At 52.5% G+C, this 16,251-nt stretch overlaps 1 protein-coding gene and 1 long non-coding RNA gene across 3 annotated transcripts in view; one reads left to right on the forward strand and one right to left on the reverse strand.

Annotated features, from left to right (window-relative positions):
* Positions 1–1,545: 1,545 nt before the first annotated feature.
* Positions 1,546–9,697, reverse strand: LOC146893255 (uncharacterized). Its single transcript, XR_015738767.1, has 2 exons — positions 9,308–9,697; positions 1,546–9,226 (listed from the first exon to the last, which is right to left on the reverse strand). It is a non-coding gene; the product is annotated as an uncharacterized LOC146893255 (long non-coding RNA).
* The window catches only part of Itga3 (integrin subunit alpha 3), a 30,418-nt gene continuing 22,375 nt past the window's right edge, over positions 8,209–16,251 (forward strand). The window contains exon 1 of one of the 2 annotated variants that reach the window (XM_048446963.3): positions 8,209–8,888. In XM_048446963.3, coding sequence (XP_048302920.2) covers positions 8,683–8,888 — 206 coding nt within the window. In that variant the 5' untranslated portion in view covers positions 8,209–8,682. The remainder of the gene's footprint in view (positions 8,889–16,251) is intronic. The other variant, XM_048446962.3, reaches the window with a different exon arrangement.

Raw genomic sequence — 16,251 nt, forward strand, 5'->3', positions numbered from 1 at the left:
ATGTAGAACAATAGCCCATAGGGGCCATGGGGAGGGTGAGACGGGGAGGGCCCAGGAGAGGAGAGGTTTCAGGGAGACACAGAGGGCTAGCTCAGTCGGTAATGGCTCCCACCCTAAAGAGGCCAGGCCCAAGCACCAAAGCCGACACAGACTCTGTCCTTCTGAGAGAGATGCAGCCGGAGGACAAGATGGGCCTTCCAAGAGATGGAGGGACCGAAGCCAGGTTGGGGTGGTCTGGTCGGAGATGGCCCTGATAGCCCCAGGGCAGTCCCAGCTCCAGAACAAGGCAGACAGGTGGCTCAGAGGCTGTGACTTCTAAGCTTGGAAAAAAACACAAGGTAGCAAAGAGGACTGGGGACTGAGAGCAAAGGAGGGAGCTGGAGGCAGGAGGCAGTGTGGTTCCCTAGCGATCGGGGAGTGGGGGACTCCTGAGGGTAGAACTGAACGTGTAAAGAACACACAAGGAGAGGGTGGGCAGGTGGAGATCAATGGGGTGCAGTCTTCATCCCTGGGCCAATGAGCAGGAGGAGCAGTGTCCAGGCTCCCGGCTGGAAAACGTACAAAGCAAGAGAGCCAAGAGATGCCTGGGGCGTTGAGATCTCCTGATTTTCACTGACTTAGATTCAACTACTACAGCTACAGGACTGGAGCTTGGGGTGGGGTGCTAGCTAGTTCAGGACTTACACCATAGGGTCTCAGATAATAAGAGCCAATGAGATCCAGGTGTGGGGGCATATGACTCTAATCGCATTACTTGGGGCCTGAGGTGAAGAGGATTGTGGGTTCAAGGGCAGCATGGGCAACATAGGGAGACTCTGCCTCAAAAGTGAGTCAGCAGAAGGGTCAACAAGATGGGCCAGCAGGTTAAGGCACTTGCTTCTAAGCCTGATGACATGAATTTGATCACCAGGACTCGTAAGGAGTATGTATGCAGTCATGCATCACACATATATTATACATAACAAGGAAAATGAAGAGCCAGTAGGACAACTTTTACCTAACTGTCAAAGAGACACAATGATTGGGTGCGGTGATGCACGCCTTTAATCCCAGGAGGCAGAGGCAAGTAGATTTCTGTGAGTTCGAGGCCAGCCCTGGTCTACACAGTGAGTTCCAGGACAGCTAGGGCTATGTAGAGAGACCCTGTCTCAAAAACAAAACACAAAAGGAAACAAAATGTTTTCGTCACGCTAGAGACAAAACTCGAGGCCACAAGCTCACTAGGCATCACTCTACAATCTACCTAGAGCACACGGGGCAGGGGTTAGGGTGAGGGGAAGCATGCGTGTACACATGCACACACACCCGTGCGTGCACACACACACATTCTGCCTTTGTTGCTGTTGAGACTAGGTCTATGTAGCACAGGGCTGACTTCAAGCTCACAGCCTTCCTGCCTCCACCTCCCAAGCGCAGAGTGTACAGGTGGGCCTTAATGAGCCTTAATGTTCTGTAATCTTTATTTCTGCCCGAGCACTTAATCGCATTTCTTTATTGCATGCGTGTGCCCAGTTTTTGGTTACTGTGACAAACACCCGAAAGAGAAACAGTTTAAAGAAGTGTTTATTTGTTCACACTCTGAAGGGCGCCGGCTATGGTCACATGACTCCTTTGCTGCTGGGCTGTGTGTGCGGGGGAATCATCACAGTGGTGCACCTGTGTGTGTGGGGGAATCATCACAGTGGTGCACGTGGTAGAGCCAGGCAGCTTACCTCATCACTGACCGGAAGCAGAAGGGCAGGAAGGGGCTAGGGCCGGATATAGCCCCAAGAGGACAAGATGATGCACTCAGTGACCTACTTCCTTGAGCTAGGACCACCTCCGAAAGTTTGCATCACCTTCCAGAAAGGCAGCACAAGCTGGAGACCAGCTCTTCAAGCAGAGCCTAGGGTGACACTTCATAGTGTAACAATAAAGCACTGAGATTCCCACAAAGATAACAAGTTAAGTCATTGGTAGGCCACAAAGACCTCTGCCTCGAGCAGGGTAAAACGAAGCACGTTAGTTAGACAGCTACCACACCAGGAGCGTGTGTTTATGCAAGCCAGATGTCACCGTTCTGTTCACCAGGCCATTCTGTAGGCATTCTCTACCCACTGTACCAATCAGCCACGGACAGAAGGATAGGCAAAGGCATGTAAACTTCACATAGCCTGTTCCTGAGGAACTTATTGTGGAGAAAAGGATCTGGAGTCGGAGAGCCCTCAGGGTGGCTTCAGACATGTCAGAGAGCTCTCTCAACTGCTGCATCTTGGTTATCTTGGTGTTTTCAACTGAAAACTGGGTGACATCTCTGTGTCCCAGGGCTTTTAGAAGGGACCACATATAAAGAGCCAGGCCACAATACGTGCTCAATAAATAGTAGCTCCCTTTCCGTGTGAACATAAAAAATTCAGAAGTATAGTCACATAGGCAAACTGGTGTGAGTGTACAATAACATACAAGAGGCCATTCACAGATGCGTCGTCCTAGTGAACATTTCTGTAGGAATCCTCCGTCTCTAGTGAAAAAGGGTGGGAGTGGTGGATAGAGTCCCCACCTGCCCAGATTTTCCACCTGAGCATAGAATTTGGTCAGTAAGAGCCAAGGAGAGTTAGCCCTGCCCCCCCTACTCCCCTCCCTTTGTGCATATTCGTGTACACTAAAAAGGTGTGTCTCTGTCTAAGGCGCCTTCTGATTGGTGTAAAAAAGAGTTGAACAGCCAATAGCTTGGTAGGAGAGAATATGCAGGACTTCTGGACAGAGAGGACTCTGGGAAGAAGAAAGGAGATGCCAGGGAGACGCTGAAGAAGTTGGACATACGGCACAGAGGAGAGGTAGCCAAGCCACGTGGCAGAACATAGATTAATAAAAGCAGGTTGATTTAAGTTAAAAGAGCTAGTGGGACAAGCCTAAGCTAATGGCCAAGCTTTCATATTAGTAATTCCCCGTGTCATTATTTGGAAATTGGCGGTACAAAGAAAGACTCACTACAGGCTCTGCCACCCCCCCCACACACACACAGGGAAGGGACTCAGCCGGTGGACCCACAGCCTCTCCTTTTCAAAGTGCCATCCTGACTTTACACAAAGAGTGTGGCAGACCCCATGAGAGTCAGGAGCCAGACAAGAAAGGAGGGGACCTGGGGTCAAACCAGTATCTACACAAGGCCGTCCCTTAGGCAGTAGGAAGAAACCCTGCTGGAAGAGGCTGGAAGAATGAGAGGCAGTCAGCTGTCAGGGAAGTTTCCTTGTTTGGGGTAATGTACTAGGGCCCCATAAAGGACATTGCCTACTGATGTCAGAGCCCCTTGCTCTTTAGTTCTCCTACATCAGGACCCTCGCCACCTCTACCTGAAGTCAATTCTCTCCCTCACATACCCTTTCCTTCCCTCCTACCCCTCCCCTGCTCCCTCCTGTTCAGCCAGTTTCACACCTTTCCTCCTCTTCCTCCTCCTCCTTCTTCTTTCTTTTCTTTTCTTTTCTTTTTCTGAAACTTACTAGTTAGACCAGCCTCAAGCTCTCAATCTTCCTACCTTTCATTGTCTTTCCTTGGCTCCACTCTTATATGTTGGCCCCTCTATGTCTGTCCCGACCATGTCAACCTCAGTGTGTGCTGTAAGCAGCACACGGTCTATTTCTTCCTCTCATTTTCTTTTCATTTGTTTTCTTTCTTCTTTCATACAATAAACATGCTGTTTCTAATAGTCCCCTCGCCTCATACACATCAGCTCTGTGGTTCAAGACACTAGCAGTTTAGCCTGCTTGACGCTGAGTTTTCAGAACGCTTCCTAGAGTCTGGAGAGACGGCTCAGCTGTTAAACGCTAGGCTCAAAACCAAAAGACAGAGGAGGGGGCCGGATGAAGCCCTTCTTAGTCCTAGTAGGGGACTCAGGTCTGAGCTGAGGCAGAGAGGGATTTTGCCTTGAGGCTTGAGGCAGAGAAGGCTGAGTCTGGGTCAGTGGAAAAGGAAATCTGATAAACCTAATCATTCTCAGCCACCACCATCCCCCCCCCGCAAGAATTTTGTATCTTCTATCGTAGTCAGAGAGTGACCTGAGTTTAGGTTCAGTAGCAGAGTTGGTCCATTTAGCTCTGCAGATCCGAGGAGCCTCGAGACACACTGGATGATGATGGAGAGTAATAACAGAATGTTTCCTCCAGCATTGCTTTCGAGATGGGACTCCAAGGCTTGGGGTAGGAGGGTATCTTTGCTAGGGTGAGAAGACAGGCTAGCCAGCACTCAATCCTGGCAGCAGGCCGCTATGTGTCCTTGTCATTCCTGCAGCAGCTGGCTGGGGCTATGGAGTCACACTGCTGCGAACACAGTAAGTGCTCCAAGAGGAACGGAAGCCGCCGGCTGAGAATATTGACATTGTCACTGTTCCAGCTGGGAAAACTTTACCCTAAGTTAGGCCAACTTCTGCATTTCTTCTCTTGAGGTCTCCCGCTCGAGGCCTGTCTCTCCTTGACCCTTCCCCCTTTTATTTCTCCCAGAAGCCTCCCTGACTCCTGCATAGAACGCACTGTTTGCGCGTTATGGTAGTCACCTGCAAAGGCCAGGGGACCTCATTGAAGGTTTCATTCAAATATCAAGATGGATAACACCACTCATGAACCAAGAGAGCTTGAAAGGTTTTGTTGTTTACATAAAGGCTGTCTCTCAGGATAGCAGACCCCAAATGTCTTCAGAACCTGGATTTTCACTGTGGTTGGGGGTGAATGTTCACCCAGGGAGGATCTCTGGGGGTGAATGTTCGCCCAGGGAGGATCTCTGGGACGCTCCTTCCCTCAGACAATGAAGGGAAGCTCCATCCGTTCTTGCATCCTTGTGCAGGTATGAGCCATTAGGGGAGAGAACCGGGAGAGGCCTAAAGGCTGTTCACGGGCACATCAAAAGCTGAGCTGATCATTTCACGTGTATCCCGTGTTTCTAGGCGGGTCCATTCTGCTCGAGGAAGAGCTGACAGTGTAAAGTCAACTGGAGGGATGTGATGAAGCCGTCAAGATAAAGTCCTTAAGAACAAAGAGTTTTAGGTCTGCAGCGCGGAACTGGGAGTCCTCTCCCCAGATATCCAGGCTAGGCTCAGACAGTCCACGGCTCCCTCCATTCCAGTCCACCCCTCCCTCCCCGCAGGTCTGTCTGACACTTCCCACATTCCTCAGTTGGGTCTGTCTTCTACCAGTCTCCCTGCTACTGCTCCCACGTTCTCTCTGAACACTCCTTTGGACTGGAAATGCCATCCCTCATCCCTTTCCTGCTCCTGGTCCCCAGATCGGACATGCTGGTCCTTCCTGTTTGGGATAGTTTACGAGATAAGGCCTGGCGTGGGGCCTGTCTGTCATCATCACATGACGCAAAGCTATTTTGGGCAGGACCCCTGTCTATACCAAGTGTCCACCCTGGCCTTGGCCCTCCTGGCCCTGGCTATTGACACACTCTTCTAGGAATAAGGCCAAGAACCAAGGGAGTTATCCAGAAGGGCAAATGCAATGGCTCGACTTCCCATTTAGCTTCCTGTTCCTTGACCCCAGATGTCTCTTAAACCTCTGATAGCTTTGGGTCCACGAGTCGAAACCTGAGAGGGGCCGGGTAGCTCTAGAAGTCACAGCGTGGATTAATACCATCCTAAGAGCAACCAGGGACAAACGTCCTCTCCCAAACACCACCCGGCAAACTGTTATCACAGCTGCTCTTGTTTCGGTATGTCTGGCTGAACAACATCTGCCTGGAGTTTCCCTTAAAGCACAGCTGTGGCCAGTGGCATCCAGTCCCTGCTCTGCCTTACCCCCTTGCCATGGTTTGTGTGGCTTTGGACATCCAAATACACACCTGAAGTTTGTTCCCTCAGGAAGCAAACAAGGACGACAATCCTGACTTTCACAGGATTGGTAAGCTATGAAGTCAGACTGGGCCACTTCCTGGGCTCTGATTCTAAAGTTGTTCTAACTGTACCTGGTTAAGGATGCTGGCTGTTCAAAAGCCAATCTTTAGAGGCTAGCCTGAGCTCCATGGTAGACATCATAGCAGGCTGGCAAGATGCCTCAGCATGTAAAACACTTGCTACGCAAGCCTGATGACCTCAGTTCAACCACAGAACTCATGTCAAAGGAGAGGAAAGAAGCAGCGATTCCACAAGGTTGTCCTGGACTCCGTGTGCACACTGCTGCACGTTCTAGATGCTGAGTGGGTCTTTGCCACTGGTCACTTTGTATACCAGACTGGCCTCGAACCCACTGAGATCTGCCTGCTTCTGCCTCCGAGTGCTGGGATTAAAGGCGTGCGCCTCCACCACCACCTGGCAACATCTCTGTTTTTTTTGTTTTTTTTTTTTTTTTTTTTGGTGTGTTTGTTTTGTTTCTTCCCCCTCTGGCCAGAACACTGCAATCCACTTTATCTCCTGGGACTAGTTCCTAAAACAGGCAGGCTACTTATCAGGAGCTAAACAGTGCAGTAGTAAATGTGCGTTAGTTTGTAGGAAAAGACAAGAGGAGCAATGTTACAAAGGTCATCGGATCTTCTGGTATCTGCAAAGCTAAAGGAAGACAGATTGTTTAGCAGTTACCATTTTAACCATTTAGGTGGGGCTTCTAGTTAGAATTCATTGCGCCAGGCAAAAGGAAGGGAAGTAGTAAGTAATGGCCGAGGCCACTCCCAAAGGAGAGGGCCAGGCCGCTCCAAATCTCATCAAAATCTGGTTTGTCCTTAAGTGTTAATCATTAGCATAACCGTTAAGACAGGTTCTGGGGTTAGATACTGTGCAATTGGAATACTAACTGTGTGGCCTCAGGCAGATCGCCCAACTTGAGCCTTGGTGCTCCCATCTTAGAGGAGAGAACACCTTGATGCCTGGTGTGAGGATTTAATGATCCTAGACCACGTCTTCCAGCAGCTCACTCTACCCTCCCTCACTTCTTTTTAACCCCAGACTCCTCTGGGCTGCTCCTGCACCAGTGCAGGCACTTGGGGCTGCAAAGAATTCACACTTACTTTCTGTAAGAAGAGCTGTCCCCCTCCCCGCCCCCAACACCTCCTCCAGGGCTGTGTCTACAAAGGCGCACCCCTCAAACACAACTGCTGTGCCTGCTCCCACATGTAAATAGGGTGACAGGTACAGACCCGGGTTTACATCCATTACATAGCAGTGACAATGACAAACTCTCAGTGATTGCCATTAGTAAAAGGCAGCACTGTCTCTAAGGGCTGCACCTTTGGGGTGCAGGCATAAGATCACCTATGTGGAAATGAGCGTCTTCTAAGGTCACATTGTGGAGGCAGCGAATTGGACCCAGAATGCACTGGCTTCTCACACACCGGAGCAGAATCCTATTGGATAGGTACATTTCCTGTTTTCCTTGTTGTATGTGTGTGGTAGGTAATAAAAACTGACTTGAAAAAAGTAGTGTTTGTAAAGCAGTTAACATAATTCCAGCTGCAAATGGTGCTTTCTTCTTAGTATAAGAACATATAGAAAACGATGCTCAGAAAAAAATGAGTCTTGGTTATGCAACGGGGAAATCTGAGTTAGACTCAAAAAAGTCTGTACTGATATCTTGGAGTTCTCTTTCGGTTTGATTCTTTCCCGGATAATGAGATCTTTGAGCCTACCCCACCTGTCTGCAGCCGGCACCACCTTTAGCTCACAACTATGGGAGTTGAGGTCCCATTCACAGCCCTTAGAGATAAAAGCTTCCCTTTGCTAATTACAATTACTGATGGGTTAACATCACCGCCGCTAAATGTATCTGTCTGGCTTTACGGAGGAGCCGGTTCCGGCTGGGATCAGGATGGGGGGGGGCAGGATAAATACTACTCCATATCTAACATCGAGGGCTCTGAGTATGAAGAAAGTCCGGAGACCCACAGTCACCTCTTAGGGACTCGCAGCGCGGCGGAGGTCCGCATTCCAAGCAGCCGGGCACCGAGGACAGTTCAACGAAGAGCCGGTGCCTGGTCTGTCCTGTCCGGACCGTGGTGGTGGCCTTGTCTAGAACCGCCTATTCAGCTGCGAAACGCCAGGCAAATCCCACCTCCGGCCCCGCCCGTCCAATCCGTCTTGCACCGAAGGCGACGCTACCAGGGAGAAGCAAGCCGCTGGGAGGGGAAGTCCAGGCTTTAAGGGTTCCCGACAGGTGTCTGAGAGAGAGGGCGGAGTCAGGGCAGGAATGATGGAGAGGGAGGGGCGGCGCTGCCCCTTTAAGAGGCGGCGGCCGAGCAGGGACCTTTTCTCTTTCCCCGGAAGGAAAGCGGAGCTCGGACTGGGCGCGCAAGGTGGGGAGGTGCAGGGCTGGGCAGTGGAGAGGCGGGGCACGCGCTGGCGAGAATCCCTCCCTGCTGCCCTCTTGGCGGTCGAGGGTTTGCCTTTTCAGATCCCCCACCTAGCTGGGATCCAAAGAGCTAACCCCGCCAAGGGGGCGCGGCCGGGACCATCTAGGGTGCCGGGTGCCCAGAGACGGGCACTGTGACCTGTCCACCGGACCAGCAGGAGAGTAGATCTACCGACCTGGAGAGGATTGGAGAAGCGCCACCCCAGAGCAGACGTGAAGCTGGCTGGACTAAGGCAAGAAATTGCCTAGGACTCCGAGCGCAGTGGCGCTGCGGGCTCGGGTGTCCTCTGGCGGCGCCTGGAGCAGGTGAACCGTTCACCACCCCCAGTGCTGAGCCCTCTTGTGTTTTCTCCCGGCCCGGCTCACGCTCGCAGCCATGGGCCCCGGCCCCCGCCGCGCGCCCCGCGACTCTGGCTGGATGCTCAGCGCCCTGGCCTTGATGGTGGCGGCTAGCGGCCGGGTCGCCTTCGCTTTCAACCTGGACACCCGATTCCTGGTGGTGAAGGAGGCGGTGAACCCGGGTAGCCTTTTCGGCTACTCGGTCGCCCTCCATCGGCAAACCGAGCGACAGCAGCGCTACCTGTAAGTCAGCCTGGCGGCGGAGAGACGGGGTGTGACGGAGGGTATGTGCGCTGATGCCTGACCTAAGCTGAGTTGGAGCCCTGGGCCCACTGACTTCCAGGTCTGCTGCTGCTGACCTTTCCTTGTGAGCCAGTATTAAGAGGGCGGGTGTGGGGCTTGGCGGGAAGTGGAGGATGGGGGGGCAGTAATCACAGCAAGTGCAGACCTGGCCAGAACCTGTCTAGACGCGGCCGCTCCACGCTTCAGACCTTTTCGGAGAGCAGAAGTAGGGTCTCTGTTGTCCAATACCCCGAGAATCCAGTACCTAACATTAGCTTCTTTCCTGGGCTGGGAGAACCCTGTAAAATAAACACATATCACACCCCTCATCCCCTCCGCCTGGGGAGAACCCGAGATCTACGCGTTTAAGCCCCCATTACATCTCTCATTTAGTCTGTGGCCACAGCAGCCACGCCCTCTGCAGAACCAGGCTGGACCGCTTCTCAAGGGCTTGGCATTGCAGGGCGAGGTGATGAAGTGGCTGGGCATTTGGAGCTGTCCAGAGACTCCCTCTGACCCCTAGAGGAACGGACAGTAGCAGACAGAGGAGGCGCTGTCTTGAGCCTCAGAGGCCAGAGCCCACCCGGAAGCAGTGGGGTACTCCCACCAGACATCTCCCTGCATTCCACAGATTCATGTTGAATCAGCAGCCCTGAGTGTGTTTGTTTTGGTTTGAAGAGGGAAATGGTGTTTTCTCTTTCTTCGCCTCTCCTTTGCAACAGCTGCAAGAAGCGGGAAGAGCCAAGCCGGGTGGAGGAGGGGAGGAGATTGTGTCCAGTCACCTGCCCCTTCATTGGTACACTCATGTCCAACGGGTCATGTCCAGGCGTCTGAGGTTTCCCTACTTGGGTACTGTGTGCTGAGGTTGACTAGCTAAGGGGTGGGGCACGGAGGAGGTGAGGCTGTCCAGGGGAAGACAGTGACGATTACACAGACCCCTTCTACCTCTTTGAGTCGGGTGGCCTGCCAGGCATTTACTCCTACCTGGCCTCTGACACTTACTAAATTAAAAGGCACGGTCAAGGTAAGAGTGTTGGAACCTCTCTCTGCTCTGGCTGGGGCGTGTAAAAACTTGAGGAAGTTTGGAATGTTCAAAGTCCAGCTCACGTCAGTCTTTGCCTCTGCCCTGCCGGCCCAATCCCTGGTCGGTACTGCCCACCTGGACTTAGCCTCTACCCTACCTGGCCCCTGCAGAAGGTAGGGCCACCACACCCTTCCTGACCTGGCCAGGCAGATTTAACCCTCTACCTTGCTGAGGCTCTCTGACAGTGCCTTGTACTTCCCTATCCTAGATAAGAACATAGTTCCCTATGTTCTGCTGAAGGGGCACAGCCTGAGCGGACGCAGGAGAAGAGACCTAGAAAAAGCAAAACACGATTCTGCAGTGGTCCCGTCCCCCCCCCCCCCCCCCCCGGTTCTGTGGCTCTGAGGAAGATATTTCCTTCCCAAGGGCCAGTTTCCGGCAGGATGAGGTTGTACCTGAATCTGTATGCTCCTTCCTCCTTCCTATCTCTGCTGGCCTGCTACCTTGACATTGTAAAGGGAGAAGCTGCCTGTTGCTGCTCCTGTTGTCTTGCCTTGGCTCTGTCTCTAACACCTGAGCCTTCGTTTTCAATGCTAGTGGCACTTTGATGAGGTAGCATGTCTAGAATGGTCCCGGCGGGTCCAGTTCTCCAGCGCACACTAGAGGCTCTGGGGACTGAGACTGGGATGGAGCTGAACCTCTCCCTCCTGTGGGTCCTGGCCAAGTGAAAGACTTCTGCTTTCCTCTCCAGGCAGATGGGGAGAGTGCTGGAACTGATGGGCCTCCGAGGGCAGGTGCTTCTGGCCAGATGGGTCTTCTCTGCCTTGCCCAGAGCTGCTTCTGTACCTTAGCTCTGTCCTGCTTTAACTGAGTTCAGCTCTCCAGCCCTTTGGGTCTAGCAGCAGCTGGGATTCACTACAGCCAGCTGTGTAGCCAGATGTGAGCAGCTGCCCAAGTGTTCTAGGGAACTAATATGTCAAACTGCAGCCTCAGGTTCTGTCAGCATCGAAGTCCCCTGGGAAGAGCAAGGGTGGCTCATGGGTCTTCCTTTGGGGTCTGCCAGCTGTTCAGGGGCTCCTGAGAGTATATGCACAATCATGGACTTGTACCTTGTTCCTGAGGGATCGGGGAAGGCAGAGCATAGCTACTGTGTTGCTGCTGCAACCTTTACCTCTATAACTCCCATAGCCCATGCTTGCAGCACTTAGTATATGGTAGTGGGAATCCGGGCAGAGCACTCACTTTGGGCTTATTTGAGACATGGTCTCTCTTATGTGGCTCAGGCTGTCTTAGAACTCGCATTGTAGACCAGGCTGTCCCTGAACTCACAGAGATTCACCCTCCTCTGACTCCTAAACTGTGATTAAAGGCTCTTGTGCCGCCACATCTGGCTCACCTTGAGTTTTTTTTGTTTGTTTGTTTGCTGGTTTTTTGTTTTTGTTTTTGTTTTGTTTTTTTTTTCCAAGACAGGGTTTCTCTGTGACTTTGGAGCCTGTCCTGGAACTAGCTCTTGTAGACCAGGCTGGTCTCGAACTCACAGAGATCCGCCTGCCTCTGCCTCCTGAGGGCTGGGATTAAAAGCGTGTGCCACCACTGCCCAACTTCACCTTGAGCTTTTTAATGTTTCATAAAGTCCCTTTAGAGAGAGAAGAGCAGCTCATCTGAGAGGTGTTCCCTAAGCCTCCCTGCATCTACTCTGTTCTTCCCCCCTCTTTTTCTGACCTGACCTCATTGGCTGTTTCCTCTGAGCCTCCTCTCCCTTTTGCTGTTGAAAATGAGGGTGTCTGGGAAACCTGGGAGGGAGCAACTCCTGGAAATGAGGTCATGCCTGAGGTAGGCAGGGGCCTGGCTTACCTGCTGGGCACTCCTGAAACACGCTCCCTGGGCAGGGCGGGTTCCTGGCAGCCCTCATGGCTCGTGCCAGCAGAAATGGCACAGCAGCTGTGGCTGTGGGAACAAGGCCTACATGTGGTTTATCCTTCTCTGCTGGCCTTCTCCAGTGTCCATTCTAGGTCAAAGGCTTTGAAATGGGCAAGAGGTGGAGGAGGGTTGATCTTGCAGAAAAGGAAGTAGCAAAGAGGGATTGGTAATCCATGGGGTGGCATACACCTGTCATGCCAGGAGTCAGAGGAAGGCAGGAGGATTGGCAGTTTGCTGAATATCCAGGTTACAAAGTAAGACCCTGTCTCAAAAAAAAGGAATGAAAGAAATGTCCATTGCAGTAAATCAAAGAATGCCATAGGGGTCAAATATGGAATGCCTACTGAAAAGTCAGGGAAAGAGGAGAAAGGAGAAAATCAGTCTTGTTCTTTTTCATCTACAGCCCTGCTGAGATCTCACCGTTCCATCTCTCTTGTTCTCTCTTCCCTCCAGCTTGTTGCTCTGGTTCTAGGGCTGAGTCACCAGGGGAGGGGGGCTGGGTAGGCAGCATGGGGAGGGGCTGGGGAAGATGGTGAGGGCTGCAGTTTTCAGCCGCCATAGATGAGCCTCTGGGGAGGTGGCTAAATCAGGCAGCGGGGCATAGAGCTGGCATCCATGAACTGACCTCCCCCCAACTCAGGCTGGAGCAGCTATCACCTTCCCCTCTGCTCCTATGCCTGGCATAGGGGAACAGCAACCAAAACCCCAAGGAAGGCCTGGGGGTTCCCTGAAATCTTTTTATAGGAGCCACCACACACCTTACTGAACTGAAGTTGAATCGAATAGATTTTTTTTTTTTTTTGTGAGTATCACCCCCACCCCCGGAGTCCCGAGGGCCTCTTCCTCTTTGGGGTGAGCCAGCCTGGTGCCCTGAACTCTCTTGGGTGCCATTCCCCAGCCTTTACAGATCCTGCCATTTTCTGTTCAGTTATTCTATTAGCTTTGAACTGCTTGGGAGGAATGGAGGTGCCGAGGGCTAGTCGGGGTGAAGAGTCCCACCCCCTGCACTTGGAGCTCAGGGGCTCCCCAGAGGCCAGGTGGGGCTTTCTAGTTGGAGCCAAATGAAAGGATGAGGAGGCCGCTGTTGAGAGCCCTTCATCTTCCATTTCACTCATCCATCTGCTTCCAGAGGCGCTCCCACTCCCCCCTGCCCAGCTTGACTCCAGGAGAGGGAGCTCCTATCTCCTGGGAGTTCTATCTAGGCATCCCCCCTTGCCTTTGCCCCTTCTGTCTGTGGATGGGGGCTGGGTTCAGTGGTGGTCTGGGAGAGGTCAGCTTTTAGATTTTTATTTTTTACCTGGACCCAACAGCACTCTATTGATATAGAGTATAAATGAACTGTTGTTCATTTATACATAGTACTTTACATTTCGTTTTACATACCGGTAAGGTCTGTCCCAGTCTTGGGATTCCCAACCCTGACCTTTCGTATACCTGGCTGTGGTAGGAGGAAGGTGGGCCCTATCCTCTGAACCCCCTCCCTCCATCCATATGCAGGCCTCTGGTTGTAGACCACTGCATTCTGGGCTGGGAGCCAGAGGGCCTTAAAGGGCCTCTGAGCGGGCCAAGTAAGAGCTAAAAATACTCCAGGGGATGTGGGGGAGCTCCCAGTGGAATCTCTCAGGGGGGCGGAGCCTGGGGATTAGGGTATTGGCCCCTTCCCAGTCCCCATCAGTGGGCACAAGGCTGGCACCAGACAAGGACAGGAATGTGAAGACTGTACAGAGTCTTATTCTAACCCAGCCATAATTTGTGTTTGGCTCTGCCCGGTCCATACCTCAGGCAGCTAAGAGGAGGGGTCCCTTGGTCCCTCCTTGAGAAGACAGATTCGGGACGCATGCAGACCCTGCTCTTCAGTGCCCTCCTGCGAGATGAGTTGGGCAGGACAGTGGCAGCCGGGAGGGCGGTGCGTCCACTACATTGCTTGCTCCCAGGTGCCCCGTCCACCCACTGAAGCTTCCAGCTCCTCAAGCTCCTTGGAGCAGACCCCACTGCCAGCTAAGTCTGAGCCTCTTTTTCAGATGAGCAGATGCCAGCCTCTCCCTCCCCTCCCACAGTGGCTGCCTGCTATCCTCAGGATGTGAAAGTCCTACTTCTGTTCACCCCTTACTCCTTCTAAACAATGAAGTAGTCTGTCCTTTTCTCTCTGCTTCAGGTTCCCTAACCTGCAGTATTAGAATTCCTGAGTCCCCAGAGAGAGTCTGGAGTCAAGTTAGGGCCAGTCCTGGTACCATTAAAAAAAAAAACAACAAAAACCAAAAAACCAGAGCGACAATGCTCACAACCAACCATGCCTTCTCAGAGAGCCCATTTGTTTCCCCCAAACCCTGGAGTATGGGTGTCAACTGGGCTTCCCATTTTGCAGATCAGACACTTGAGACTGTTGCCACAGTGCTAGTCTTAGGAAACGGGTGCCTAGCTTCCAGGTTGAGTTGTTCCCACAGGCCCTAGCTTCTTTCTCTCATTTGTCGAGCATGCCTGGGGGTTGGGTGTGCGCCTGTGTTGAGCCAAGGCGGTCAGGCAGGTACCCTCCCTAGCCTGAACGTTAGTTGGCTAATGGCCTGGCTGTTATATCTGCTCCCTGATCCCTCCCTAGGGTGCTCAGGCTGCTGGAGAAGCTTTGCCTCTGCCCCAGGAACAGCCAGGGAGGGTGATGTCTGAGCTGCAGCGTGAGGTGCAGGCAAAGGTCCACCCCTTTCCTAGAACCTCCGGGCAATGCATTCCTGAGTCCCAGTAGGCGGAGGCACCCCAGGCCCCAGCATGCCCGGGCCCTGCCCTGCCTGCTCCCTGCTGCCCTTGCTCCCAGGTCCTAAGCAGGGCTGCAGGCGCAGCCTTTGCTCAGCACTTCCAGGCTGGCAAGAGGCCTGGAGCCTGGGAGCCTCAGGGCCACGGTGTTGCTGGGCTAAACAGAGGGGCACCTGGGAAGCTCTTGCCACCCAGGAGGCTGAGTTGGCAGGAAGGTGACAGAAGGCAGGTTCTAATCGGAATATTAAAAGGCTACAGGGAGACAGTGTAAGAAGGATCTTCTTTCACAAAAACCTGAGGGTCGTCTGAGATAGGATTTCAGGGCCGATCTCCTGTCTGCTCTGCTTAAATTACCCCTTTGGTGTGGGCTGGGCTTCCAGGGTTCTAGCCCCGTTGTGGGAATTTCTTGGTGTCCCTAAAGATGGATTCTGGGGACAAGGTGTTAGCTCTTGTCCACTCTCAGCCACTGGACCTCTGCTCTTGGGCCACACTAGGTAGTGTCCAGCCCCATGCCCCATACCCGTGTGCTTGTCTCAAGGTGGGGGTGGGGCAAACGGACGCATCACTCAGCCTTACTTACATCATCGCTTAGAAACCTGTGCCTCTTAGCGCTAGGTGCTCAGCAGTTTCAAGAGGAGAGACCCAGGCCTCCAGCAACTCACCCATCCTTACACAGAGCCTCTCTTCTGCCTTTTCTGCCACCCCCAGGACTTGAACCCAGAACTACCATTTTTTTTCACATCTACCTTTACCTCTGAGGCCAAAGGATTCCTTCACAGACTGAGATCTGGGGCTGGGAATGTCCTTTGGCTGGTAAACTGCTTACCTAGCATTCTGGAAGCCTTGGGTTAAATTCCTAGCACTACATAAAATTGACCATGGTGATACATACCTGAAAACCATAGCATTTGAAAGGTGGAGGTGTGTGTGTGTGGGTGATCAGAAGCTCAAGGTCATCTTTGAACAGGGAGTGTCCTAGCCTCAGCTTTATGAAATCCTGTCTCAAGAGGAGAAGGAAAGAACCAAACCATGCCGGACGGTGGCGCGTATCTTTAATCCCAGCACTCGGGAGGCAGGGGCAGGTGGATCTTTATGAGTTCGAGGCCAGCCTGGTCTCCAAGAGCTAGTTCCAAGCAGGCTCTAAAACTACAGAGAAACCCTGTCTCGAAAACCAAAAAAAAAAAAAAAAAAAGAACCAAACCAGATCTGATCTTGTCACTGCCTTGCCTGGGGTCTCTCTGTGGTTTCTCTAAGGCCTTTGTCACAGCTTCCTGGGTTCTGGTTGTACAGAGGGCTGGTGCCTGAATCACTGGCTTGCTCATGTTTCCTGGCCGTAGCACATATTGTATCCTTGTCTCGGGTGCCCTTCCTCCCTTCTTCATTGGGTGACTCTGAGCCATTGTCCTCACACTCAGGTCAGGGCACCTCGTATACAGACCTCCATGCTTTCTGTGTGAGATGCTTACCGAGTGTGTGTTTCCTGGCCCGCCTTCCCCATGACAGGCTCTCCTGGAAGACAGGGCCGAGGTTTATTAATGTCCCATCCCCAGAATATGGTATGGAGCCCATGCTTAGTGAGTGTGGATTTGCAAGTTGGCTGGAGGGAGGCTTAAGACGTCTGGCCCATCTGCCTCC

Source organism: Myodes glareolus, chromosome 9 (genome assembly GCF_982192425.1).
Source record: "Myodes glareolus chromosome 9, mMyoGla1.1, whole genome shotgun sequence".
In the NCBI taxonomy this organism is placed as follows: domain Eukaryota; kingdom Metazoa; phylum Chordata; class Mammalia; order Rodentia; family Cricetidae; genus Myodes; species Myodes glareolus.